The 26,491-nt window shown below is 35.1% G+C and overlaps 1 protein-coding gene across 2 annotated transcripts in view; it reads left to right on the plus strand.

Moving 5' to 3' along the window:
- The window catches only part of SEPTIN7 (septin 7), a 102,992-nt gene that overhangs the window by 71,994 nt on the left and 4,507 nt on the right, over positions 1-26,491 (plus strand). For both annotated transcript variants that reach the window (XM_079932464.1, XM_079932463.1), the window contains 6 exons: positions 2,525-2,642; positions 5,653-5,745; positions 6,642-6,738; positions 8,158-8,209; positions 12,803-12,928; positions 24,610-24,745. In XM_079932464.1, the coding sequence (XP_079788590.1) occupies positions 2,525-2,642; positions 5,653-5,745; positions 6,642-6,738; positions 8,158-8,209; positions 12,803-12,928; positions 24,610-24,745 (622 nt within the window). The remainder of the gene's footprint in view (positions 1-2,524; positions 2,643-5,652; positions 5,746-6,641; positions 6,739-8,157; positions 8,210-12,802; positions 12,929-24,609; positions 24,746-26,491) is intronic.

The raw sequence follows: 26,491 nt of genomic DNA on the forward strand, positions 1-26,491 counted from the left end.
TTTTAATATTTTATATTAAATGCTCTTATGATTTATTAAAATTTTAGATTAACTGATTCTGTCACCGGCTTAATGAGGTGGTAGTGGTGGTAATTTAAATTTGTCATGAGTGTAATCTGGAAGGTGAACCCTAAAAATTTACAAATCTGAGATTGATTGACTGGGCCATGGCTTTTATCTTTAGTGTCATGATGTAATGATTGATGAAACAATCAAAACTTAAATTTTTTCTCAAAAATTGAAAGGTTTTTCAGTTAGCACTAGTGAGGTAAGGGTGCTATTTACAGATAAATATAGTGTTATTCCAGCCACACACTCTTTTCTGAAGTTTTTTCTGTAGTGTTCTCTGAATGCCAAGATCAAAATTCAGAGGATTTAAGACGAGAATTAGAATTGGAGGTAGCTATCTTATTTCTCTGTATCTGCCTTCCTGCCTCCTTACCCCATCTTTCTGCCAGTCAGTGTCACTACCACAAAGAAGTATATAGTATTATTTGTTAGTGAAAAGGAATACCTCATTAGTCTCTGGACCCCCAATACGCCCAACATTGTATATATATTAAACTATAGTACTCTAAGAGAACGCTAAGAAGGGCTTTCTCTTTATTTTAAAATATTAGTCAATAAAATTTATAATGAAATTAGATCTTTATTCCATTTTCCTCATGTTTTATAAAAGTTAAGGAATACCACACTTCTGCACAAAATATTGCTGTTACCTTCATTTATTTTTGTAGAATATTAATTTTTAGTCTACAGTGTATTCTAGATGTGAGGAATAGCAGGTTTTTATTTAAAGTTATTCAAAGATGTAAGGAAAACCACAGCAACTTACTTTTTTAGTCAACAGATATTGGATACCTTCTCAAGTACTGACACTGTATTAGATATAAGAGATACAGATGAATGAGACAAAGGCCTTGCTTTTGAGGATCTTCTAGTGAGAAGATGGGAAAACCAAATACATAAGTAAGCAGTTACTATGTGGCAAATTGAGTGTTGTGATCCCTTAGAAAGATGCCTAGTCTTAGGTTAGAGAAGAATTCCCAGAGGAAATGAGGATAGTAAGCTAGGTCCTAAAGGATGACTAGGAATTAGGCAAGCCAAGTAGAAGGGGGATGGGAATGGAGTGTGTTCCAGGCAAAGGCAGTAGTAGCTTATGGCCAGAGATCAAAGTATGGTGCTTTTAAGGAATTGTGAGAAGTTCAAAAAGGCTGGCACGTTGGAAGTAGGAGGTAGCAAAAATGCTAAGGGATGCTAAGAGATGAGGACAGCTGGAGAGGCTATGTTTTCACAGGGCTTTTAGGCCACACTAGTTAAGGAATCTGGCTTTAGTAAGGTTTTTAGTCAAGGAATGACCTGATGATCAGATTTGGATTTTAGAAAAACCATTCTGACTGCAGTGTGCATGGTTTGGAGAGATAGATTCTTGTCATTATCCATACTAAAAGTATACTTTGGTGGCCTGAATCAAAGTAATGGAAATGGAGATAAATATATAAATATCTTTATTTGTTCAGCAGGTCCTGGGGAATCTTTGGAATTGAGGATTAGAGGAAGGAGGAATTCTGGGTTTCAGACTTGAGTAATTGGGTGGATTGTAGTGCTGTTCACTGAGATAGAAAGCACAGAAGGGGAGGGAAAACGTGGGGGCTCAGATGAGCTTTTGATTTTGAGGTGCCAAAATGGGATATCCGAGTAGTATTTCCACTGGGTGGACACAAGCCTGGAACACAGGAGTGAGATCTGAGCTGGGTATAAAGACTCGGGAGTCATTGACCCATAGAGGATAATAGAAGTCATTGTAGTTAATGGTAAGCTTACAGAATGCAGAGTGAGAAGAGAAGACCTTCTAGAGAATTCTGAGGAATGTACCTATTAAGGAGACTAGCTTACAAAGAGGATCCTGAAAATTACCCTAAGTGAACAGCTTGTGAGGGAGTAATGTCAATGCTGCATAATGGGCAAATTAAAAAATACTGGTACACACCACAGTATTTATGAGTTGGCTGCTGCTAATTAATTTGCAGCATGGTAGTATTTGGTGACCTTCTTGAAAGTATAATGGCAAAGTGGAGGCAGCAGTTAGAGTGTAATAGGTAAAAGGGATGAAGAAGATTCTCTTTTGAGCTTCTTCTCTGAGAAATATAGTTGGTAGCAAGAAGTGAAGGAGGACTAAATTTTTCATTTAAAAACAAAACAAAGATTTCCCAAGTTTTGAGTAGTAAATGTAGAGACCGCTGTAGGAAAGCCTATTAGGAGCCTTCCTGGTTTTTCTAATTCTTCTTTAGGGCCCAAACCCTATGACCAGGGTGTTAAAAGACAGGAGTCAAAGCCTTCTTAGCCACTCCAATGCTTCTTGAAATCCTGTTCTTCCTAACTGTTGCTGGGCCAATACACCTTCAGGGAGTGTTTCTGATGAGTAAGTAAAGTAGTTCCAATGTATGTAATTTAACGTTGGGATGTGAAGAATCTCTTCTCCCAAACTGATCAATCCAGTCATATTGAATATTGTGTATTTCAGACTTAAACCATTGGATATTGAGTTTATGAAGCGTTTGCATGAAAAAGTGAATATCATTCCACTTATTGCCAAAGCAGACACACTCACACCAGAGGAGTGCCAACAGTTTAAGAAACAGGTAAGTAGAATGAGTTTGAACTCTTGGGTTTCTAATATCATTCATGTAATTTGCAGTTTTTTGTATTTTCAGTATAATGTGTTACAGTGTATTCCTCTTGCTACTTTACTATATGGTTGTTTACAGTGTATTAAAAATAACTCTTGAAAATAGTCTTCTGCTTTAGTTTTCTCCTAGGAGCCCATAAGTATTATCATATGCCCTTATCCTTTCAGTTTAAATAGGCTATTTTAGATGTTTCCGTATAGCTTCCACCAGCACCCCTCCCACACCCTTTAGAATTACTTTCCTAGACTGAATTCCCAGGAACAGGATTACTTTTTGAAAGGGTATGATTATTTTATCTCCCTCCCCCACCTACCCATTTTGTCATGGTGCTTTCCCAATAAAACAATCAAATTCGTTTTATAATGGGTATATTTGTTCCAGTGTCTTGCCAGCATTGTTTGTCATTTTTATTTTTAAAACTTTTTTGGAATAAAGTGGTACCTAATTTGATTTAATTTAATTTTCCAGAAAAGCTGAACACTTTAAAGCAGGGGTTTATTTTTCCCTCATTGTTGTGTTTGGTTTACTATATATTATATTTTATGAAATGTAGGGTCAGTTTCTGGAACTATTGTACTTTCCTATTCCACTTTCCTATTCCACTTTCCTATTCCAATTTCCTATTTTTAAGTTTTAGGCCAGTTTTCTGTCTTTTAAACTGCAGCTATGTTGTATAATATTTTTAAACAGATGTTAGAGTTAATTATCTCTTATTGTCCTTATAGTCCCCTTTGTAACAAGATACTTTGGTTCTTCACCTTTTTCAGTATGAATTTTAGAATAACTTGAAACCTATTACAAAAACAAAAGCCCGTGGAAATTTGCTTTGAAATTGTGTTAAATCTGTATAAATTTTGATAATGTTTTAGTGTATCATTTTTACTACATATATCTGGTATTTCTACCAGGAGTATATGTTTTTATTTTATGCTTATTCACTCCATTTTTATTTTGTAATGTGCTGTTTCTAAGTTCAAATACTAATCATATAATAACATTTCTCCTCTTCTGTCTTGATTTGTATGTATCTTGATTTGTATTTGTTCTAAGAACTAAGAGATAAAGACGAATAAGCAATGATCTCTACTTCCGGATTGGTCACATTGTAGGGTTGTACAATTTTCTTTTTCTTTGTTTATGCTTTTAAAAAACTTATTTTTAAATAAATTTATTTATTTTATTTATTTACTTTTGGCTGTGTTGGGTCTTCGTTGCTGCACACGGGCTTTCTCTAGTTGCGGCAAGCGGGGGCTACTCTTTTTTTTTTTTTTTTTTTTGGTGGTACGCGGGCCCCTCACTGCCGTGGCCTCTCCCGCCGTGGAGCACAGGCTCTGGACGCGCAGGCCCAGCGGCCACGGCTCACGGGCCTAGCCGCTCCGCGGCATGTGGGATCCTCCCGGACCGGGGCACAAACCCGTGTCCCCTGCATCGGCAGGCGGACTCTTAACCACTGTGCCACCAGGGAAGCCCGGGGGGCTACTCTTCGTTGCAGTGCACGGGCTTCTCATTGTGGTGGCTTCTCTTGTTGCAGAGCATGGGGTCTAGGGCATGCAGGCTCAGTAGTTGTGGCTCGTGGGCTCTAGAGCGCAGGCTCAGTAGTTGTGGCGCATGGACTTAGTTGCTCCGCGGCATGTGGGATCTTCCCAGACCAGGGCTCGAACCCGTGTCCCCTGCATTGGCAGGCAGATTCTTAACCCCTGCGCCACCAGGGAAGCCCTAAAAAACGTTTTTAACTAAGGGTGTTGATCAGAGTCGTCTAGAGAACTTTTTCAAAATGAGTTACTGGAGCATATTTCTACCAGTTGGTTCTGTAGGTTAAGATAGGGCTTCTGTATTCATTATTTTGAAGATGCTCACTCAGGCCATTTTAATATACAACCTCTGACTAAGAACCACTGCTCCTAGAGCTAGCTGCTAGTGTTCCTTTCTTCTTCTAGTCATGTATTTGACATCTCATCGTTTATCTTCTTGGGTTTTTTTGTATATAGACATATATAACTCAATTGTAAAAAATATGTGGTCCTATTTTTCTCAGTGGCAGTTTTACTTCTGTCTGGTTTAGTAACTGTGTTGCACATTTTGTTTACGTTCCCTTTACTGCTGCTGGGGACCCCGGCAGTGAGAGAAGCGCTGAACTACCAGTACAGGCAGGGAGCTAGCTATAGGTATATTAGCCATCAGTTTGTTATGAGTTTGAATAGGGTAGGTATTCAACATTATTTAGATGTCTGTATTCTTATTAGAATTTGGAGTGATTTTGGACAAGATAATTTAATTTGAACTAGGTCATTCTGATGCTATTAATAAGTTTGTCTTTCTTTTTTCTGCACTCTCATTGATTATTATTATAAACTCATTAGCTTCTTAATTTCCAGGGCATGTTTTCTCCCTGTGTGCTTGCTTGATCTTATATGTGTTGCTCCTTGATTTGTGTGCATGCACATGTACATGCAAGGATATCTTCTGATAAGTGTGCACTTTGTTTTTCCTGGAGCCAATGCTATACTTAATTTTCCTTACCTTTGCTAAATTCTACTAAAAATTTTAGGTGAGTTTAAGCTTTGTTGATTCAGATGAATAAAACAGTTGGTAAGAGTTTATCTAGAGGAAGTATCTCAGTCATTATAAATAAATGACCTAAAGCCATTAGAGTAGAAATCAGCTAGAGAAATCCCTTTCTGGGTTCTTACATCATTTTTAGAACTCTTTTGGTTATAACCATATGACTTTTAACACTTCTGCAGTAATTGGATTTTGAGAATGGTACTTTTATATATCAACTTTATGGTTAAAAAAAAGACTAGCATAGTACTTTGGTTTTAGATGACATTTTGCATCATTGAAAAACAGTAAAGGAACTGGAACTGAGGACTCAGGAGTTTAAGAAGAGTATAATAAAAATAAGGCTACTGTACTAAAATTATGTGTGATGCTCTTTTGCTGACTTCCTCTTTCATTTTAGATAATGAAAGAAATCCAAGAACATAAAATTAAAATATATGAATTCCCAGAGACAGATGATGAAGAAGAAAATAAGCTTGTTAAAAAGATAAAGGTAGGTTCATTCCCATACATATACTAAAATGTTTTAGGGACTTAAATATACTGTAATAGCTGCTGGAAAGACCAAAAATATCAGTGTTTTTAAACAGTTGACTTACAAACTAAATAGAGAGGTTATTCAGTATTGAATTCAACTTTATGATTAACTTTGTTGTTTGGCTATTATGTATCATAAAGCATTATATGGAATAGAGAGATGAATAATGTAATTCTTGTCTTCATGTGGTTTTCAGTTAACTGATTTGATATTTTATAATTTTCCCCCTAAAAACAGGTAATGGGAAAGAAAAGGGGGGCGTAATAAGAAGGGAAAGGATTTGTTCTTAAGCACTGTTATGCTTAATCTTTAAGACCAAAAATATGTTTTCTTTTGTCCTTTCATAAGAATCAACCAAAAATCTATACCGACATAATTTTCTGTATTTTTAAATTATAGTGGTTTCCTAAGTACCCTGGACCTAAAAATGATGTACTGACTAATGGCATTCTCTGCCTCCAGGGCTGTTAGGGTTGGTTTGTGATCAGGTAGGCAAGCTAGCCACAAGCCTCATTTTTTTCCTCTAACTGCTAATATATTTTTTATCCTTTTTAATTTTTCCAATATGGGGCAGCTTCTTTTTGGAATGATGTTTTAACAAATAATTTGATCAGCATATGCCTTAGTATTCTTAAATTTTCAGTGAAAATATTTTATTTATTGTTTACATTGGTGACAATACCATATAATGGCATTTTACTAAATAGTAATTGAATGGCCTATAAAAATGAATGCAGAAACTGTCGGGGTAATAATTGTTTTTGCTTATCTGTTGAGTAATGTAACTTCTTTATTATTGAATTTGTGAGGACTACAGAGATATATTTGAACAAGAGTACTTTGTTTTATAGGACCGTTTACCTCTTGCTGTGGTAGGTAGTAATACTATCATTGAAGTTAATGGCAAAAGGGTCAGAGGAAGGCAGTATCCTTGGGGTGTTGCTGAAGGTAAGGTTTTCTTCAGTGAATGGCTTTCTATAAGATCTCACAAATGTGATTAAAAATATTTGTATTTATAGTAAGTAGTATGATATGCATACTGCATTGATACAGTCTAGATTTTCAAAGATAGTTCTGAATTCAGTTTCACTGAGTCTCATTTCCTCAAGTTTCTCAGACCTTGTGTCCTACTAAGTCAGGCAAGTACGTGTTAAATCTTAACGGTGTAGTACTTTAGAAGCCACTTGTCAGTACCCACCCTGCCACCTCTGCCTCACCATTAAGTCTATTCCTGTTTTTTTGTTTGAAAACTCTTACAATGCAGGAGTTCTTTACGTGGGGACCAAAGATTGCTTCCAAGGGATCTAATAAACCTTCTGAAATTGAGAACAGTTTTGGAAAAGGCCTGTCACTTTTATCTGAGTCTCAGATGGGTCTGGGACCCTCAAGAATGAGAACTGTCAGAAGCTCAATTAAAACATTCACAGTTTCTTTTCCTCAGGGCAGAAGTCACCTTTTTTGGCATCACATCTTTAGAGCAAAAAGATTTCATTATTAAGAGATCCTCTACTAATTTTTTAAGGAGTGTTAAACAACAATAAAATCTTAGTTATAGCATCAATTCTCAACAAGGCCTTCTTGGCAATAGACATGTTTCCCCAAATTTGTGTTTATTATACTGGTTTTACTAATATTTAATCTTCTGTATTATAGTAACTTGGAATCAAGATTTGAGTGATGATTGTTCTCTTTGTTGGTATTACTTTGAAAAATTCTGTAATTTTTAGAATATTTTCCAAGTTAGTTGTTATCAGTGACTTTCCCGACCAGTGATACTGTGCTCATTCCCAGCTCTGTCATCGCCATGTAACCTTCAGTTGCTGAGCTGAGGCTTTAGAACTAGTACAGCCCTTAGAAATACGCACAGAAGAAATTGCTTTGTATCTTTAGTTTTAGGTACCTCCCCCACCAAAGAGTGTTCTTTTAGTGATACGTTTTTAAAAAATAAAGAACCTTAATGTTCTTGGCTCAAGTTTTCATTTTAGTTACCTCAGGGAAGTTTTTCTAAAGTGATCCCCTGCTCACCCCCAACACTGAATTTTTAAAATGCATTTTATTATGGAATAAATATATTTCCAACCAATAAAGAGAAATATATGATGTCCTCTTTCAAAATGTCAAAATTGTTTACTTTTGGAGAGCTCATTTGTTAGGTTTATATTTTATCATTGAGGATTAAACTACAATAAAGTAATATAGCACAGTCGTCTGATGTGCCCTTAAATTAAGTACTATGTTACAGCGTTAAATCTTAATGAAAAATTGATCTAAGCTATTTTGCATATTCTCTCGTTGTTAACACCCAGTTTCCTCTGAAAAGACTGGGTTTAGTGGAAATAATGTATGTGATCTATTTTTTTTTTATAGTTGAAAATGGTGAACATTGTGATTTTACAATTCTAAGAAATATGTTGATAAGGTAAGTGTGAGTAATGATGAAAATAACATAAATTTTTTCTTCCCCTAAATAAAATTAGAGTTAGACAGATTTAACTTTTTGTCTTGTATAAATTTAGCTAATTTAAAGTGGTATCTTCGTTCTAGCCCTGAAGTAAGCACCGCAGTAAGCACTGCAGTAAGCACTGCATAGAGACAACTTGGGTTATTTTGCCAAGGTTTTGAAGTCAAGAGCAAAAATACAAAATAGGCTGTGTGGCTAGGGATATATAGGAAAATGGGTCTCTTGATCATTATACTTTGTGTTAAGGTTTAATACTGAAAGAGGTATGGAAAGTGGAAAGGAAAAGGCTTTTGCTCTTCTTTAATGTGGAAACTGTGGAAGGGAGGGCTAAGTTTTGGGTCAAAAACTTGACTTTGAGTATTTAAAAATACATAGCTTGGTAGCTGGTGAGTGGAGTGTTTTTGTTACTGGAACACTGTGAACAAAACTGATCTTCCTCCCAGGAGGGAAAACATTACTCCTAAATTGTACCTTGTGCACCTGATGAAAGAGAAGGAAAGCATGTGAGAACAGGACGTTGAGGTTTTTCTGATTAGAGGACCAGGACCTGAATTGGAAAATCAGTAGCAGAGAGGGAAATCCTGAAGAAAAAGTTGAAAAGAACCAGAGACATTAGTGGGCAAGGAACAGAAAGGGGATCACAATGAACCTCAGTGTTTTCATGCTGAGGTAAATTCCTTTCTCATGCCATTTCATACCCTTTTGCTACTTCTCTCCTCTCTCATCTTGCTTGCTTCTCCAGACCCTCACTATGTACTATTCTCTTCAACCTCCAGTTTTAGATGGTCATCTTAAGTTGGTGTCTCTTCATTTTCATACTATTCACTTTCCCAAAACACAGGAATCTCTTGAGCTATGTTGAAGTAGTAACATGCATATTGATGATAATTAGAAATCATGGAACAAGAATAAGATCGTTCTTAAAAGTGGGGGAAAATATGAGTCAAACTGCTACCTCAAGAAATATACAAGAGATGAAAGTGAATTTTGAAATCAAAGAGATTGCCATGTAATTGGTTTTTCTCAAAAGACCTCATGACGGGGTGTTTTGGTAGAAAGTGGATGACGGAGTTAATTCAGCCATTGGGGTTGCCATGCCTCACACAGTGGGAGAAGAGCAAATGCATATGAAAGGGTGGTCATCTCTTGATTTTGAGAATACAACACTTCAGGTTCTGTTACGAACTCTTTCCTTTCACTTTCATTTTTAAGATGTGACTTCAGAAGAACTAATAATCTCTTATAATATTATATATGTAAGGAATGTTTCATAAGTATTAATTGCCAGTACATTCCCTCTGATTATATTCTTTTCCTCAATTTTAAATCTATGCTACTTGCCTAGTGCCTGACACAATGATATTCTATAAATTTGTCTTATGTGTTTTTTGTTTTGTTTTGTTTTTTGGTTTTTTTTTTGCGGGCCTCTCACTGTTGTGGCCTCTCCCGCTGTGGAGCACAGACTCCGGATGTGCAGGCTCAGCGGCCATGGCTCACGGGCCCAGCCGCTCTGTGGCATGTGGGATCCTCCCGGACCGGGGCACAAACCCATGTCCCCTGCATCGGCAGGCGGACCCTCAACCACTGCGCCACCAGGGAAGCCCATCTTATGTGTTTTTTAAATATGCAATCAATAATTGCCTATATACCTAAAATACTATAGACAAGAAGGCTAGTTACTGAGTCAGAAGCTAGACTTTGAACATTTGAAGGTACACAGTGACATCTGGTGAGTGGGACTCACTAGTATGGAAGCATTATAAGCAGGAAGGACCATTCCTGCAGGAAGATTTAGTACAGGAAAGCAACAGGACAATCATACATATGTATGAAAATATAAAAAATTCTAAAATTATGTAATATATAAGTAGATGTGTGCTGTGATGAGGTTGCTTAGATGTATTAAAGAAACTCAGAGTAAGTGGTAAGTGGTATGTTATCATGGAGTGGGTCAGATAGGAAGAGATTCATGGAAATAGATGCCTTAAGATGGATTAGGATAAATACAGTCATTAAATGTTTATTTGTGGGATTGGGAGTGGTCCTACTTAACATTTTAAACAAGTAGGATGAAGATATTGGCTTCAGCTCCTTGAGGTAGATGATTAGGCAAATTTGCTTAATAAAAAATTCATTTATTTGTTAAATTTGTTTTAGCACACTTGTTTTTCTTTCCTAAGGCATAAATGTTCACTTATGCTAGATGTTCATTTGGCTTCTTAACACAATTTTTCATTTATAGTCTTTGAGACGTGTAAAACATCCTTGATAAGTATGCTTTGAAAATGGTAAGCTTAGGAATATTTTACTTTATTGCTTTTCCTTTTAAGTTCGGAGGAGAGATGAGAACGATGTATATATTATGTAACTCATGTCTTTGATAAAGGCACCTAGTGGATATTTAATAAATACATGAAGGAAATATCAATGCCAGTGTTCCATATGTCTGTAAGTTCCAAGTAATTGAAATCCTGCAGGTTAAATTTAGGAGTAGTGGTTGCTTCTAAGAAACATTCAAGTTCAAAGCTGTGTCACTTTACTAATTAAGAGAACTAGCTGTTGCAGGCAAACCAAGGAAGACAATGGAAAGAGGAAAACTTGATAAAAATAAGTTTCAGGGTGTGGCAGTGGACAGTGCAGAAATCAAATAGAGAAGGAAAACAAAAGGAGGGAAGAGAGTGCTTTGTTATCAGCAATAAGAAATGGAAAAGATGAATAAATTCCGGAAACTGTGGAGAAAACTATATTACTAATTATTTTCAGAGTGGAGGAACGGGTTGATTTTTAAAAGGATAAAGTAAAATATTTAAGTAAGTGGAAATAGAGATTTCTATATCCTGAAAAATACCAGAACCAGGTAATCATAAAGAAAGCTATTTTAGTAAAAGGGAAGAATATTTCACTATCTAAAATGTTGATGACATTAACAAAAATAGTTTAACAACTAGTTAATAAGTCCACCTTATTTTTATTTTATACATCTTATATTTCAGCTACTAAAATACTTTATCTCAGGTCCTTTAGTTATTTTTCAGTGATTCATTGATGAGATAATATTTAAAAATTACAAGAAGATTGTTTCATATTGGCACAGTCATTATTCTCTGCTTAGAGAAACTGATAACAGTAATTTTAGAAAGTCAACAGTGTTTATTATAACTCAGCTTCAAATCAGTTCTTTTTAAAGGGCCCATTATGTGCTATCTGTGGCAAGAGTACAGAAGGTGATGGCATGTTTTTTGTAAAAGGGAGTTTACAGTATAGTTGAAAACGTTATGTGGTGTCACCTATAACATATATTGGTACCAAAAAAATGACTGACCGCCAAGGAGAAAGTTGTCCTGGGTTAGAGTGGTTTGACTTCGAGACTGCAAAGAGAGCTCCCAAAGCAGTAGAATTCTGAAGTTTGAGAGTCAGTGACAAATTAACATGAACTATTCAGTCCCAGTCATTGGATATGCTAGGAGTAAGGAACTGTCTGACTTGACTGAAGTACAGAAGGCTTTAGGTGTAACTCTAGTGGCCATAGAGAGGATATATTCATTAAGGGACAGAGTATAAAGGGAGATGAGGCTTGTGGAAAACACAGTCTTAGAAATAGGAGGAATTAAACTATCAGAAAACTGCATGGAAATGTCCAATACTAGGTGAATCAGAGTAATTGAACATCACATTCTGTTTACAAAAGGGAAAGTAGTAGTAACTGTTTCCTGGATATCAGGAAGAATAAATACAGAGTAACACCTTTATGTTTGTCTCCCATAAGGGGATTTTGGTAAAGTGGTGGAGATGAAAGATGGGGGATTGCAGCTGCAGGAATGGATGATGAGAAAAGGGAAGATCAAATGATACAGAATACTCCCACACCACGTATATCCAAAAACACTGCTGCATTGGTAAAGGATACCGTAGAGCAGCTCAGGGAGTCTTTTAGCATCTTGAAACATTAAGGAATGATGAAATTGTCTCATGTATTGTATAGTTGTCTCCTATGGATTGATTTTATGTATGATAGATAGGCTATGAGCAGACATTCATTTAACCAAAATACCACATTTAATGGACAATTTGAATAAACAGAAATTTACTCAAAATTAAAATTCCCCAGTTTGCATCCAACTTGATATGTGATCTAAAGTGTCCCTATGTATTACCTGAATAAAAACTCAAATATTAATAATATTGCTAAAAGGAAAGCAATTTCTTTTGCTTTGTGAACTTTAGTAGGAGCTAATCTACTTTTCCTTCTCTAGTAAAATAAAATATATACTAAAAAGGTAAATACTCTTCTCTAGAAATGTCATTCTTTAGTAACTGAGAGGATTTATGCTCCTAAACTTTCATCTGGAACCTAATTTTCCATTGGTGTCAAGTTAGCTCATTGTGTCTTACTCTGCCTTACATGTGAATGAAGACAGATGGATGCCATCTCCCTTAAGAATAGTCTTTTGCTCATTTTAAGTCTGAAATTTTTGTTTTACTAAAATTTTGAATTTACACCAAAGCTTTCTTAATAGAAGCAAACTCTTGATGTGTCATTTTTTATGACAGAACACACATGCAGGACTTGAAAGATGTCACTAATAATGTACACTATGAGAACTACCGGAGCAGAAAACTGGCAGCTGTGACTTATAATGGAGTTGATAATAACAAGAATAAAGGGCAGCTTACTAAGTAAGTATACATTGTTTCCTCCAGAAAAGGTATTATTTATGTAGTAAATAATCATATTGTTTCATCAAATTCCTCTTGGCTACTCAATAGAAAATTGGGATAAAGTTCTTTAGGTACAACAGTCAAATTTATATTGTCAAGCTTTGTTTGTTGGAGGAAGTGTAGTTTTATAACCTTGTTCCTTAAGTGAAAGAGCCATGCATTCTCTTCTGGTCTTTGCCATCATCTTAATAACCTATGTAACACATTTAATAGATCCCCAACTAGAAATCAAATAACTCCTTCAGCATTTTTTTTTTTTTAAGGGAAGAGAACAGTTTCTACCAAGTAACCCTTAAACCCATTTTACTCTTTAAGATAAACATCCCATAGTCTCTTTAAAGAGAATAAACATAGAGCTTCTACCTTTTATTATGTCTTTTTAAAATAAACCATTTTGGAAGCAGAGTGTTTACTAGAAGATTATATAGAAATAAGGGACAGGACCAAACAAAAGGAACATTTAATTATTGTAGTCTTGGTTACCTTTTCTATTGCTATTGTGTATTTCCAGGGAGTAAATTAGCTGGAGTTTGGATTTCTTCTGTTGGTTGGTAGAGTGGTGTGAGTGACTCCTGAGTGTATAGCTTCACCCACCTGAGCTAGTATCTTCAAGATGTGGTTTTATGATGGTGTAGGGAAAAGAGATGTGTGAGGAGGCTGGTGAGTTAGCTGGTATAAACTTGGTAACCATGTCTGTTAACCATGGTAACCATGTCTGTTTTTCCTTTATTTGGGGTTGTTGAAGACCGTAAGTATTATGAAAACCATTTTAACAATGTATGTACATTTTTAGCCAGGTGTTATGTATTGATATTATTAGAGGATAATCCTGAAGGATCATCTGCATAATAAATAATAAGGGAAGCAAGTTCTCAAAGTAGCAATACTGTGTTATAGTGGTCAGCATTCCTTATAATGGAAGAGAAAAATGTTCCTTTTTGCTTTTTTAGTTATGTCTCCGCAGTGGCCCTAAATTCCATAAGAAAGTGCACAAAGCGTTAATAATCATTGGCAGAGTCACAAGCAGTTCTCTTTTAAAACTGATCTTGGACCTAACTCTGTGTTTATTTTCTTCATGATGTTTGGGTTGTAGCCCCTAATCTCTTTCTTAATTTTGAATTTCTTCTTACACTATTATTAACCTGCTTATTTGAGGAAATTTATTGATCAGTTTCTAGATTTTTGGCTTTAGAGATCTCCGGAGAGCAATTGCTTTTACTTTAAAATTTTAATTAATTTATTTTTGGCTGCGTTGGGTCTTCGTTGCTGCACTCTGACTTTCTCTAGTTGCAGAGAGTGGGGGCTGCTCTTCGTTGCAGTGGGTGGGCTTCTCATTGCGGAGCATGGGCTCTCTAGTGCAGGCTCAGTAGCTGTGGTGCACGGGCTCTAGAGCGCAGGCTCAGTAGTTGTGGTGCACGGGCTCTAGAGCGCAGGCTCAGTAGTTGTGGCGCACGGGCTGTAGAGCGCAGGCTGAGTAGTTGTGGTGCACGGGCTTAGTTGCTCCGCGGCATGTGAGATCTTCCCGAACTAGGGCTTGAACCTGAGTCCCCTGCACTGGCAGGCAGATTCTTAACCACTGTGCCACCAGGGAAGTCCCAGAGTAATTGGTAAAAAGTTAAATTTCTAGACTCAGTCATTATCAAGAGATTCTGATTCAAAACATGTGGGATGGGCCTGAGAGTTTGTATTTTTAATGAGCACCCTAGATGATTTTTTGTTTTTGAGGGGGTTTTTTTGGCTGTGCCGCACAGCACGTGGGATCTTAGTTCCCCAGCCAGGGATCGAACCCATGGCCCCTGCAGTGGAAGTGTGGAGTCCTAACCACTGGACCGCCAGGGAATCCACCACCCCCGTCCTTTTTTTTTAACCCTTGATGGTTTCGATATAGGTGATTAGTAACGAACGCATGCTTTGCAAAACACTGACTTCTAGGAATTTACTACTGCTATTTTAAAAATTGATGTTTTTTAATATTTAAAATACAAGATTCTACTTGAGGTAAGGTTCAGTGCATGAAAAAAGGCAACGTTTTTAATCTATTTCTTTTTAGCAGAATTTGTATCAAACAAACAACTCTTATTTAGCACAGAAATATAAAGATCCATCATAGTGAATATTGTTCATAAAATTGAATCCATTTTAAATGCATTTCACTAGTTTATGGACTTTTTAACTGTTTAAAAGAAAAACATACACAATTAAAGCCACTGGTAGTTTTGTAATATGTTAAAGCGAAATGTATTGTCAGTACATATCTTTCATTATATGCATACATTAAGTGTATGCACTTAATGTTCGATTTTTTCTTTTAAACATTTGTTAATGTGCTAGAAATAAGGATTTTTTTCCATAGTTTGAATTTAAGACTTTTAAAATAGTGCTATTGGGATATTTTTTACTGTTGGATGCAGGTAAGGTAATTCAGAGAAAAATAGTGTTAAAAATTCTTCTGCATATACAGAATTCTAGTGTGGATTACTTGAGTTAAACTATAATCCAGGTGAAAACATGAAAAGTAGGATTCTATTGGAAATGTATTTCTTAATGAGATGAATCATGTCTAAACTTTGCCTATGAAAATAATAAAAAAGTTTGTACTGCTAAAAAGCAGATTGCCCCAGGAGTTAGTATATTATTTAATTTTCCTTTAAGTAATAGAAAAATAAATATTTTTGAAGATTGAACCAACTGGGGAATGGTTGGAATTAGAACAGGTATTGATAGATGATTTGTTAAATTAGGTTTTTACTACTTTATTGAATGATACATACTGAATCTGAAAGAAGTCACTTGGAATTTTTATCCTTTGATTGTATCTAGTATTGTCTTGAAAATGTTAGCTGTTCATTCCAGTTGAATTTTTGGGGAAAAAAAAATCAGTACCAGCAATTTATGGTGCTTTAGCCAATGTAAGGTGCCTTTCTTTATAGCTATGAACCCATCCACAGATAACTGAAAAGAATGGCTAATACTTAAATATGTAAAGTAAGCAAATGTGAGTCTGGGCTTCTTATTGATGTTCTATTTGTATTGCTCCCATGGGACTTTTTTCTCCCTAGCAATGCATCCTTTGATAATGGTGGTACGGAGAGATTGAGGTTTCAGGGAGCTCAGAGTGGAAAAGGTAGAGTCATTAAAGAGAAATTGCCAGTTCTCCAGCCACCTCCCTTTGCTATATATCTTAATTCAGAGCATCCTGACAGGGACCCAAATACCATGTTTCTAACACCTAACACCACACCATGCCCTTAATAGAAACATGTTTAATACTTGGAGATACACTCTTACAGGTTTATGTTATAGTGTTTGATTAATCATTGAAAGAGACTTCTCTCTTGTCACCTGGAGGTTTTCATACCTTCAGGTACAGTGTACCTTAGTAAGGGATAGGTAAGAAGGAGTAGGTCTTTCTTCTGTAATGTGAGAAATGGACTATCTGTTAACTTGGAAATTTTCAGGCAGATCACTTTAGGCAAAACTTTGTATGGAAGTTGAGGATCTGGAAATTGATTCTCTTAAAACTGCACAGACTCAAGTAAGTCTCTTCATATAAATAGAGACCTCAGTTTGAAGACCACTGAACTTTGGTCCTTTAAAAAAAAAAAAGTGGTCATTTTATCACTTTATTACTTCGTATGGTCTCTAAACAGTATCTGCAGGGAATTTGAGAAAGAAACTTGCGAATAAGGTCATTTATTCATCTGATTGCTGATGGACCTGTGTTTTTTAATTGTTCTTATACAATATATAGACATATACATACACATACAGATATACATCTATTTAAAATTTATAGTTACATTAACCTTTGTCTGGCAGTGTACGCTCCACAGAGTGCTAATTACACTTGGTTTTAGAATATAAGTTATTTTTTTTTAATGTTAAGCATAGAGTAGATTAATTTTCTTATATTTAATTTTCGGAGCCAGTTTTGGATGGACTGTAGAGTGTACTGAACCATGGGTTAAAAATAAAAATATTTGGTGTTTGGTTTATATGTTTCAAAATGTGCCTTTCTGTTTATGTTAGTGGTCCTCGACATCACATTGTATACCTTAAACTGAGACAATATTATATGTCAATTATATCTCAGTAAAGCTGGGGACAAAACCCAAGATTTTGATTATATGGTTAAAATCTGAAACATAGCTGAGCTTGTCTCATCAAATACTGGTTTGTCTCAAGGCTGGAGTCTGGAAAAGTGAGCTCTATTCTTAGCAGCTGTTCAGGTATCACTTGTGTCTGGCAAAGAAAATATCAAGTCATCTGTTTTCCTCAGGGAGAGTATATCTTGCCCACCCCTGTCCGGAGGCTGGAGGATGGTTAGAAGTAACAGAAAGGGAGGTCAGGTTCCAAATTAAAAGAGATTCAACAAGGTTGTAAAGGAAAGTGGAGAATTAACCATGTCAAGATTGCAGATCTCTTAAAGTAATCCCCCATAAGGGGAGAGGTATCCTTTTTTGTTCAACATGCTTTTTTAAAGTTTTACTTGCTTCTTTCTTCATGGTCTTCCTTACATCTTTTACAGGCATACCTTGTTTTATTGCACTTTGCTTTATTACACTTTGCAGATAATGTGTTTTTTACAAATTGAAGGTTTGTGGCACACTGCATCAAGCAAATCTGTCTTTGCCATTTTCCCACCGGCATTTGCTTTCTTCATGTCTCTGTGTTAACGTTGATAATTCTCACAGTGTTTTAAACCAGGGTTCCCCAACCCCCGGGCCGCAGACTGGTATCGGTCCATGGCCTGTTAGGAACCAGGCCGCACAGCAGGAGGTGAGTGGCGGGCAAGCGAAGCTTCATCTGCTGCTCCCCATCGCTCCCCATTGCTTGCATTACCACCTGAACAACCCCCCCGCCCCCCACCAAGTCTGTGGAAAAATTGTCTTCCACAAAACCAGTCCCTGGTGCCGAAAAGGTTGGGGACTGCTGTTTTAAACTTTATTATTATTATATTTGTTATGTTCATCTGTAATCAGTGATCTTTGATGTTCCTCCTACGACTCACTAAAGGCTCAGATGACGGTTAGCATTCTTCAGCAATAACATATTTTTCAATTAAGGTATATACATTGTTTTCTAAGACATAATGCTGCTGCACATCTAATAGACTACAGTGTAGTGTAAACATAACTTGTATGTGCCCTGAGAAGCCAGAAAACTTGTGTGACTCACTTTATTTCTATATCTGTTCTGCTTTATTGAGGTGGTCAGGTTGGCGTTACCTCTTTCCCATATGTTAATTTTATTTTTGTTTTCTACAGCCTTCTCCATCTGTAGTCTTGGGAAAACTCTGGATAACTGAATTCCTATAAATGACTGAAAATACAGGTTTCTAAAGGCTAATCCTCAGAACTCTTTTGGTACATGACAAAGTTTTCATTGATCTAAAGAGATATAAAGACAATTTTCTGAATTTTGTCCCAAGTTTTTCCAAAAAAAAAAGTAATTTATTCAGTTATATCTTTTACTCTTGTTCATGTGTCCTTTCATGAAAATATAATGATAGTGTTGTTTTATTTACATTTATTTTTAACACTCTCACTTGGCAAAATAAAATGCTGGTAACTGTTGTTTCCCAGAATGTTTGGAAATTTTTGTTGCTCTTTGAAATTCTTATTTTAAGTGAAATTCCTTTGGAAAATTTTGTATGAAAATTGCTACATGTGTGTATGCATAGTGACCTACCACACCACTGAAGCAAAAATATGTAAATGTATTTGCTTAATGAGTTCTTCAGAAAAGACCACACATAATTTAAATGAAATGTGGTTGTCTTTCCATTACACTCAAAATGTGGGTCATGTAAGACAGCCACAGTAGGGCCTTACTGGGTCAGCCTTAAGTGTGGTCCTTGCTGTGATTCTGTTGTTGGTCACATGAAAAGGGTAAGTCATCTGGTGGCTTTCAGGAACTGTCACCCCTTGAATAGATCCCTAAAAGGAGCTAAGTTGTATCTTTGGGGGTTTAATGTGCTGTTCAGTTTATATTGTAGCCTTTTAAAAATTTTTTTTTACCAGGTCTTTTCATTTTTTTTGACTGAGTTGCTTTAAATTTCTCTGACAAGTTTAAGTTTATAAACTTTAGCTTATCTACGTGTGTGAAGAAGAGTTTTCATTAAAAAGCAGGCAGGTAATGATATAATTTAAATGGTGTTTCTAGTCACCTAATAAAAAAACTTTCATTTGAAATGTGATGACAAAAAGTGATCCTTTTTCCAGGATCATACACCATGATCAAGTGGGATTTATCCCAGGGATGCAAGGATTCTTCAATATACACAAATCAATCAGTGTGATACACCATATTAACAAATTGAAGAAGAAAAGCCATATGATCATCTCAATAGAGGCAGAAAAAGCCTTTGACAAAATTCAACACCCATTTATGGTAAAAACTCTCCAGAAAGTGGGCAGAAAGGGAACCTACCTCAACATAATAAAGGCCATATACGACAAACCCACAGCAAACATCATTCTCAATAGTAAAAAACTGAAAGCATTTTCTCTAAGATCAGGAATAAGACAAGGATGTCCATTCTCGCCACTGTTATTCAACGTAGTTTTGGAAGTCCTAGCCACGGAAATCAGAGAAGAAAAAGAAATAAAAGGAATACAAATTGGAAAAGAAGAAGTAAAACTGTCACTGTTTGCAGATGACATGATACTATACATAGAGAATCGTAAAGATGCCACCAGAAAACTACTAGAGCTAATCAATGAATTTGGTAAAGTTGCAGGATACAAAATTAACACACAGAAATCTCTGGCATTCCTATACACTAACAACAAAAGATCAGAAAGAGAAATTAAGGAAACAATCCCATTCACCATTGCAACAAAAAGAATAAAATACCTAGGAATAAACCTACAAAAGGAGGTAAAAGACCTGTACTCAGAAAACTATAAAACACTGATGAAAGAGATCAAAGATGACACAAACAGATGGAGAGATATACCATGTTCTTAGATTGGAAGAATCAATATTGTGAAGATGACTATACTACCCAAAGCAATCTACAGATTCAGTGCAATCCCTATCAAATTACCAATGGCATTTTTTACAGACCTAGAACAAAAAATCTTAAAATTTGTATGGAGACACAAAAGATCCCGAATAGCCAAAGCAATCTTGAGGGAAAAAAACAGAGCTGGAGGAATGAGACTCCCTGACTTCAGACTATACTACAAAGCTACAGTAATCAAGACAATATGGTGCTGGCACAAAAACAGAAATACAGATCATTGGAACAAGATAGAAAGCCCAGAGATAAACCCACGCACCTATGGTCAACTAATCTATGACAAAGGAGGCAAGGATATACAATGGAGAAAAGACAGTCTCTTCAATAAGTGGTGCTGGGAAAACTGGACAGCTACATGTAAAAGAATGAAATGAGAACACTCCCTAACACCATACACAATAATAAAATGGATTTGAGACCTAAAGGTAAGACGGGACACTATAAATCTCTTAGAGGAAAACATAGGAAGAACACTCTTTGACATAAATCACAGCAAGATCTTTTTTGATCCACCTCCTAGATTAATGCAAATAAAAACAAAAATAAACAAATGAGACCTAATAAAGTTTTTGCAAAGCAAAGGAAACTACAAACAAGACAAAAAGACAACCCTCAGAATGGGAGAAAATATTTGCAAACGAATCAACGGACAAAGGATTAATCTCCAAAATATATAAACAGCTCATGCAGCTCAATATAAAAAAAACAACCCAATCCAAAAATGGGCAGAAGACTTAAATAGACATTTCTCCAAAGAAGACATACAGATGTCCAAGAAGCACATGAAAAGCTGCTCAACATCACTAATTATTAGAGAAATGCAAATCAAAACTACAGTGAGGTATCACCTCACACCAATTAGAATGGGCATCATCAGAAAATCTACAAACAACAAATGCTGGAGAGGGTGTGGAGAAAAGGGAACCCTCTTGCACTGTTGTTGGGAATGTAAATTGATACAGCCACTATGGAGAACAGTATGGAGGTTCCTTAAAAAACTAAAAGTAAAGTTACCATATGACCCAGCAATCCCACTACTGGGCATATACCCAGAGAAAACCATAATTCAAAAAGACACATGCACCCCAGTTCATTGCAGCACAATTTACAGTAGGCAGTTCATGGAAACAACCTAAATTCCCATTGACAGACCAATGGATAAAGAAGATGTGGTACAAATAAATATACAATGGAATATTACTCAGCCATAAAAAGGAATGAAATTGGGTCATTTGTTGAGACGTGGATGGATCTAGAGACTGTGATACAGAGTGAAATAAGTCAGAAAGAGAAAAACAAATACCGTATATTAACGCATATGTGTGGAACCTAGAAAAATGGTACAGATGAACCGGTTTGCAGGGCAGAAATAGAGACACAGATGCAGAGAAGAAACGTACGGACACCAGAGGGGGAAAGTGGCGGGCTGGTGGTGGTGGTTGGATAAATTGGGAGGTTGGGATTGACATATATACACTAATATGTATAAAATAGATAACTAATAAGAAACTGCTGTATAAAAAATTAATAAAATTAATCTTTTAAAAAGTGATCCTTTTTCCTGCATTTTCTACATTATAAGCACAATTTTGTGTTACAGTTTTCTAAATATCACTTTAATAAAAATGACTAGAATTGGGGTGCTAATTATTTTAAAAATTAGATTTGAAACATCATTTTGACTGGTGAGAGGTTTCCAAAAATTCATTTTAGATACGTGTAACCATTTTCTTATAATACTGTAATATCACTTCATTTGGTTAAGGGGTCAAGTAGTTTTACACGGCTGAAAAGCTTAAAGTATCTCAAATGTGAAATATTGCTAATTTCTTTGAAAGTATACATATTTAAATAAGTTTAGAAATTTGAGCAGGCTGTCAGAAGATAATCGCACAGCCTATTTATTTTTATAATGATTTGGTATAGGGATTACTAACAGAATTTGGAAAAGAAATTAACTAGCTTCAACAAATTTGGCCATAAACTTTTGTTTTAGGGCACATACTTTTATTGTGAAATCTGTGGATTTGCCTTTAGTTGCTGCTTTTAGTGTCATTTACTTTAAGTGTGCTAAGTCTCTGTATTTTTTGTTCTTTTAGATATGACACAGTTGAAGGCATGTAAGTGGTTGTTTTTCCGAAGACATAAGCAGTTTTAGTATGTGAAGATTTTTAATATTTAAATTTTGAATTTAAAAGCAAATTTCAAAACATCATAGCATGTTTCTCTGCAGTCTTCTATTTTCCCCCAAGAGTTATTTAAATAATAATCTAGATGCCAGTGTTTACTCTTGGTAAGGTGGTAGCCTTTTCATGTGCAAATTATACTGCAAATTCTTTACATTTATATGGATTGCCTTATTCCTCCCAAGGATGAAATTAAATGAGCATTTTATAGATAGGTTATTATAAGTAAGAGTATATATTTAAAATCTCAATTCTGTGTGAATTCTAATTTTTTTTTTTTAATTCTAGTTTTTTATAATTTTTTACAATATATTTGTTTTCAAATTGCAGCAGTATTGTTGGATAATCTAAGTTGCTTAAACATACAGTTTCAGTTGTTTAAGACTGCCAATTAAAAAATCGTTATGAGTATTTTTTTTTCTAGAGCCTAAAAATGTTTTGGGGAGTGGCAGAAGTGAGTTTTACAGAAATCAAGCAAAAGCTTTGAACCGTCTCACTGGAAAAATGCTTGCATGAATACACAACACAAACACACATTTATTTGGTATGTCATTTCAGGGCATTCATTGACACTCTGCCCAAGAGATCTGAGGCCCCTATATTAAAAACACCTGCCATAAAGATGAGAAATATATTAATATGAAGGGCCTTATCGGCTTTTAATGAAATAATGATATTTATGCTTTAAAATTTATTTCAGTTTACCTCACTTTTTGAATGTTGATTCTTCTTCTAAGTTAATGTTTGGTTTATTTTCATTTTCAGAACTTCTGATTAATTGTTTAATTGTTAAGACATACTGAAGGTTTGTAAGTTTTCTTTTGGTGAAGGAATATCCTTTATTTAAGTAACATTTTGTTCTAACTTACACTAACTGGAAAACCAAATCCTTTTGGTCACAACAGTACATCACATCTTTGTCCTTCCTTTTTGCTAAGAAAAATCAGTAGCCAGTGTTCTTTCTGTCCTGTTGCTCGTTTAATATTTTCCATCTTGCTCTCTTGTCCTCCTCCTTGAGAGGGTAGAATAGTGCTGTAATGGTCAAAATACTCAGCCTTGTAAGGAGAGAAGTCACCATAATCAAGTGTGTCAAATCAGGATTAAAGTGACTAGCCTTGAAGTTGTAGATGAAATACAAAGCCTGACTTTGTTTTTAAGCCATGATTTAACTTTTTAACCACTTTATTGAGATAAAGTTCACCAATTTAATATGTACAATTAAATGGTCAAAGCCAGTTTTTGTGGAGGCAAAATAAACATGTTTTATCAATAAAGTCAGAAAAGGGCCTGCCTCTTTTAAGTTGTCCCAGTGTATTGAATTGTTTTTAGAGATCGTGAAAGCCACAGAGCCCACTTTTGTTTCCTCCCTGGGGCTGTAATGGGTTACTGATACTTGGTTATTCTCTTGTGTCTGTAAATATACTAGCCTTCACATAAAGCTCATTTGTAGTATTTTTCAGCATGAAAATTTTGAACAAAATTGTGCAGAGATTTGAGCCTGTGGAGTTTAATGTCAATAGAGTGAACTACTTTTATTTAACTGTGCTTGTGTCTATTGTTTGGCATTTCAGAAATGTCAAGATATTCATTTGCTTCTTCTCTCTCTCTCTCTCTCTCATGTGTGTGTGATCACTGACCATCTTTAAAACTTAAGACACTAAAATATTTGACATAGGTGGAATGAATTTTTCAAGAGCATTAAAATTACATTAAGTGGCCTAGAAATACTCTGCTTGCCTAAACGAAGAGTGTTCTAGGTATTGCCTGGTAGTTTTTTCTAGCATATCAATTCAGTAACCAAAATAGGTTTGAATTATTGTGATGTCAGTAGTCGTCTAAAAGGAGAGATTATAACACTTGGAAAATTATAGAACTAAAAATATTCTACATGTATTGACTTCATTAACTCAGTACCTTTTTTCACATTAAAATTTTGTTTAAAATACAAAATTAAGTAATTTTCTTCTAGTTTTCCTTTCTAAGAATGTATTTAAGGAATGTGTCCTTTCCATTTTCCTTCTACAGTTTATTTTATGTGTTATCTTTAGATTTGATATGCATTAGGTTTAGAGAAACGTTCTGCTAATAGTTGCCTTTGGTAGATCTATTTTCATAATTATTCACTAGAGATTTTCAAGTTAGCTATGAAACTTCATGGAAGGAAGTTCTAAATTGTAAATATTTATAAATTTTAAAAGTTTCTAAAGAATTTTTAACATGTTCATATATAAAACTTCAAATCTGTGTTCCATGTCATTTAAGGTGGTGTCAGAATAATTGAAAAATTATTTTGAAACTTGTTTTCAAAAAACAGCAGAGAATTTAGTAATGGCACACAGCGGCTCATTTGTTTTCATCACTGTTTCAGAGTTTTGTATTACACTTTTCAGTTTTAGACATTTAATGATTATCTTTAATGTTCACAGGAGCCCTCTTGCACAAATGGAAGAAGAAAGAAGGGAGCATGTAGCTAAGATGAAGAAGATGGAGATGGAGATGGAGCAGGTGTTTGAGATGAAGGTCAAAGAAAAAGTTCAAAAACTGAAGGACTCTGAAGCTGAGGTAATCAACCTAATATTTTCACCTTTTATAGGCACAATAGTCCTTTAAAAAATACCTTTAATAAAATTCATAGATAACCTTTCTCTAGATTTTTTCAAATATGCTAACAATAAAATGGAAAAATAAAAGCAAGCACTATGTTTACAATAATATATATTTTAATATGTATTTGAATACAAGTATACTTGGTAGGAAGACATAGTAGAATACTTACAATAAATTTTATTAGCTATAATTAACAAGTTATAAGAAATGAAATTATAAGCCATTCCATCTAGTCAATATAAGAAAAGTAAAGATCAGAGTTTTAGGTGGATGTAAGAATAAAAACTAGTGTAAGGGTAATAATAATAGACCAGGCTTATTTGCATACGAATGAAAAAGAAAGAACCTTAGTTAAACTATAGGCATGCCAGGGTAAATTACAGACAGAGTAAAAAATGAAGAAATGTGATTTTTATAAATGAGGTGGGCCTTATTTGTAATATAGTGTCAACGTAATTCCGACTGTTAACAAAAATCAGGTAGGGTAGTGACAAAGCATTCCAGCAAGCTGATATACTACCTTGGAATCTCTCTAGATGTTGAGGCATATATTTAGTTTCTATTAATCAAAAAGATCATGAAGACATATCCTTCAATAAGTGATAAGAAAAGATGGAGGAAAAAAACCACACTAACACAAGCATCTATACAGTAAGTAGTTGGCTTGATGTCCAAGAGCAGTAGAAGAAACTCTAGGTAAACACAAAATAAGTCAACAATTTCAGTATAATTTCTCAGCACAGATTTATTATCATTGTGCTGAAAATTACTTTTAAATATATGGGATGACATTAATATGAAATACTTCTCAAATTACTTTTAATGATAAAATTCAGTGAGATCCCTGTGTTTATATGTGACTCCACTAATATAATAATGTTTGTGTTTAAATATATTAAAAGGAGACTCCGATCTAGTCTGTTAGATCCTTACAGTTGGTCTCTTTGCTTTTGTAATGAATTACTGCATAAAATACATAAACCTTCTCTGACTAAATACATAACCAAAAATACTCTGATCCATTGAGTAGAAGGAATGCATGGAGTAAAGTATTTAGTAATTTTGAGGAAATGTTTTTATTCCACATTAGATTTCTCTTAAATCACTGGGCTTTTCATGTAATCTCTTATGAAAAAAAACTTTCGCTGTTGTTGTATTTATCATATGCTTAATTCAGTGGGGATACAGAATAGCTCCTCCTGGTCTAAGACTACCAAGCACTGCAGAACTAGCATCCCTGGCATCTGTTATTAAGACGACATTTAGGAGATTAAGTTTAGTCTTTTTTATTAATTAGCTTTTTATTAAACCTATCCATCTAAGTCTCTACCCCTTCACTAATTAATAAATAATCTGGAAAATCCGTATCAGAAGGTGAATAAAAACAGGAGTAATCAAGAGTCTGCATTATCTTCACACTTAGATTATGATGAAAATCTAAAAGGAGTTGAATTTACATTTGGTATAGACCTATTTTAGGGCCTGCTCCTAAGAGTAAATGTTATAAACAAACAATTATAAAACTGTAGTTATAGAACCCTTTGAGAGTTTTTACGATTACTGTGAATGGTGAAAACAGAGTTTTGCGAAACTTAACTGCTCTTTGAAGGATAGAATCTTTATTAACATTAAAAGGACCTGTAAAGAGATCTCGACCAAGTTTCTCCTAATTCAGTAAGCCATATAAGTATGTAAATATAT

Source organism: Stenella coeruleoalba (assembly GCF_951394435.1).
Source record: "Stenella coeruleoalba genome assembly, chromosome: 9".
In the NCBI taxonomy this organism is placed as follows: domain Eukaryota; kingdom Metazoa; phylum Chordata; class Mammalia; order Artiodactyla; family Delphinidae; genus Stenella; species Stenella coeruleoalba.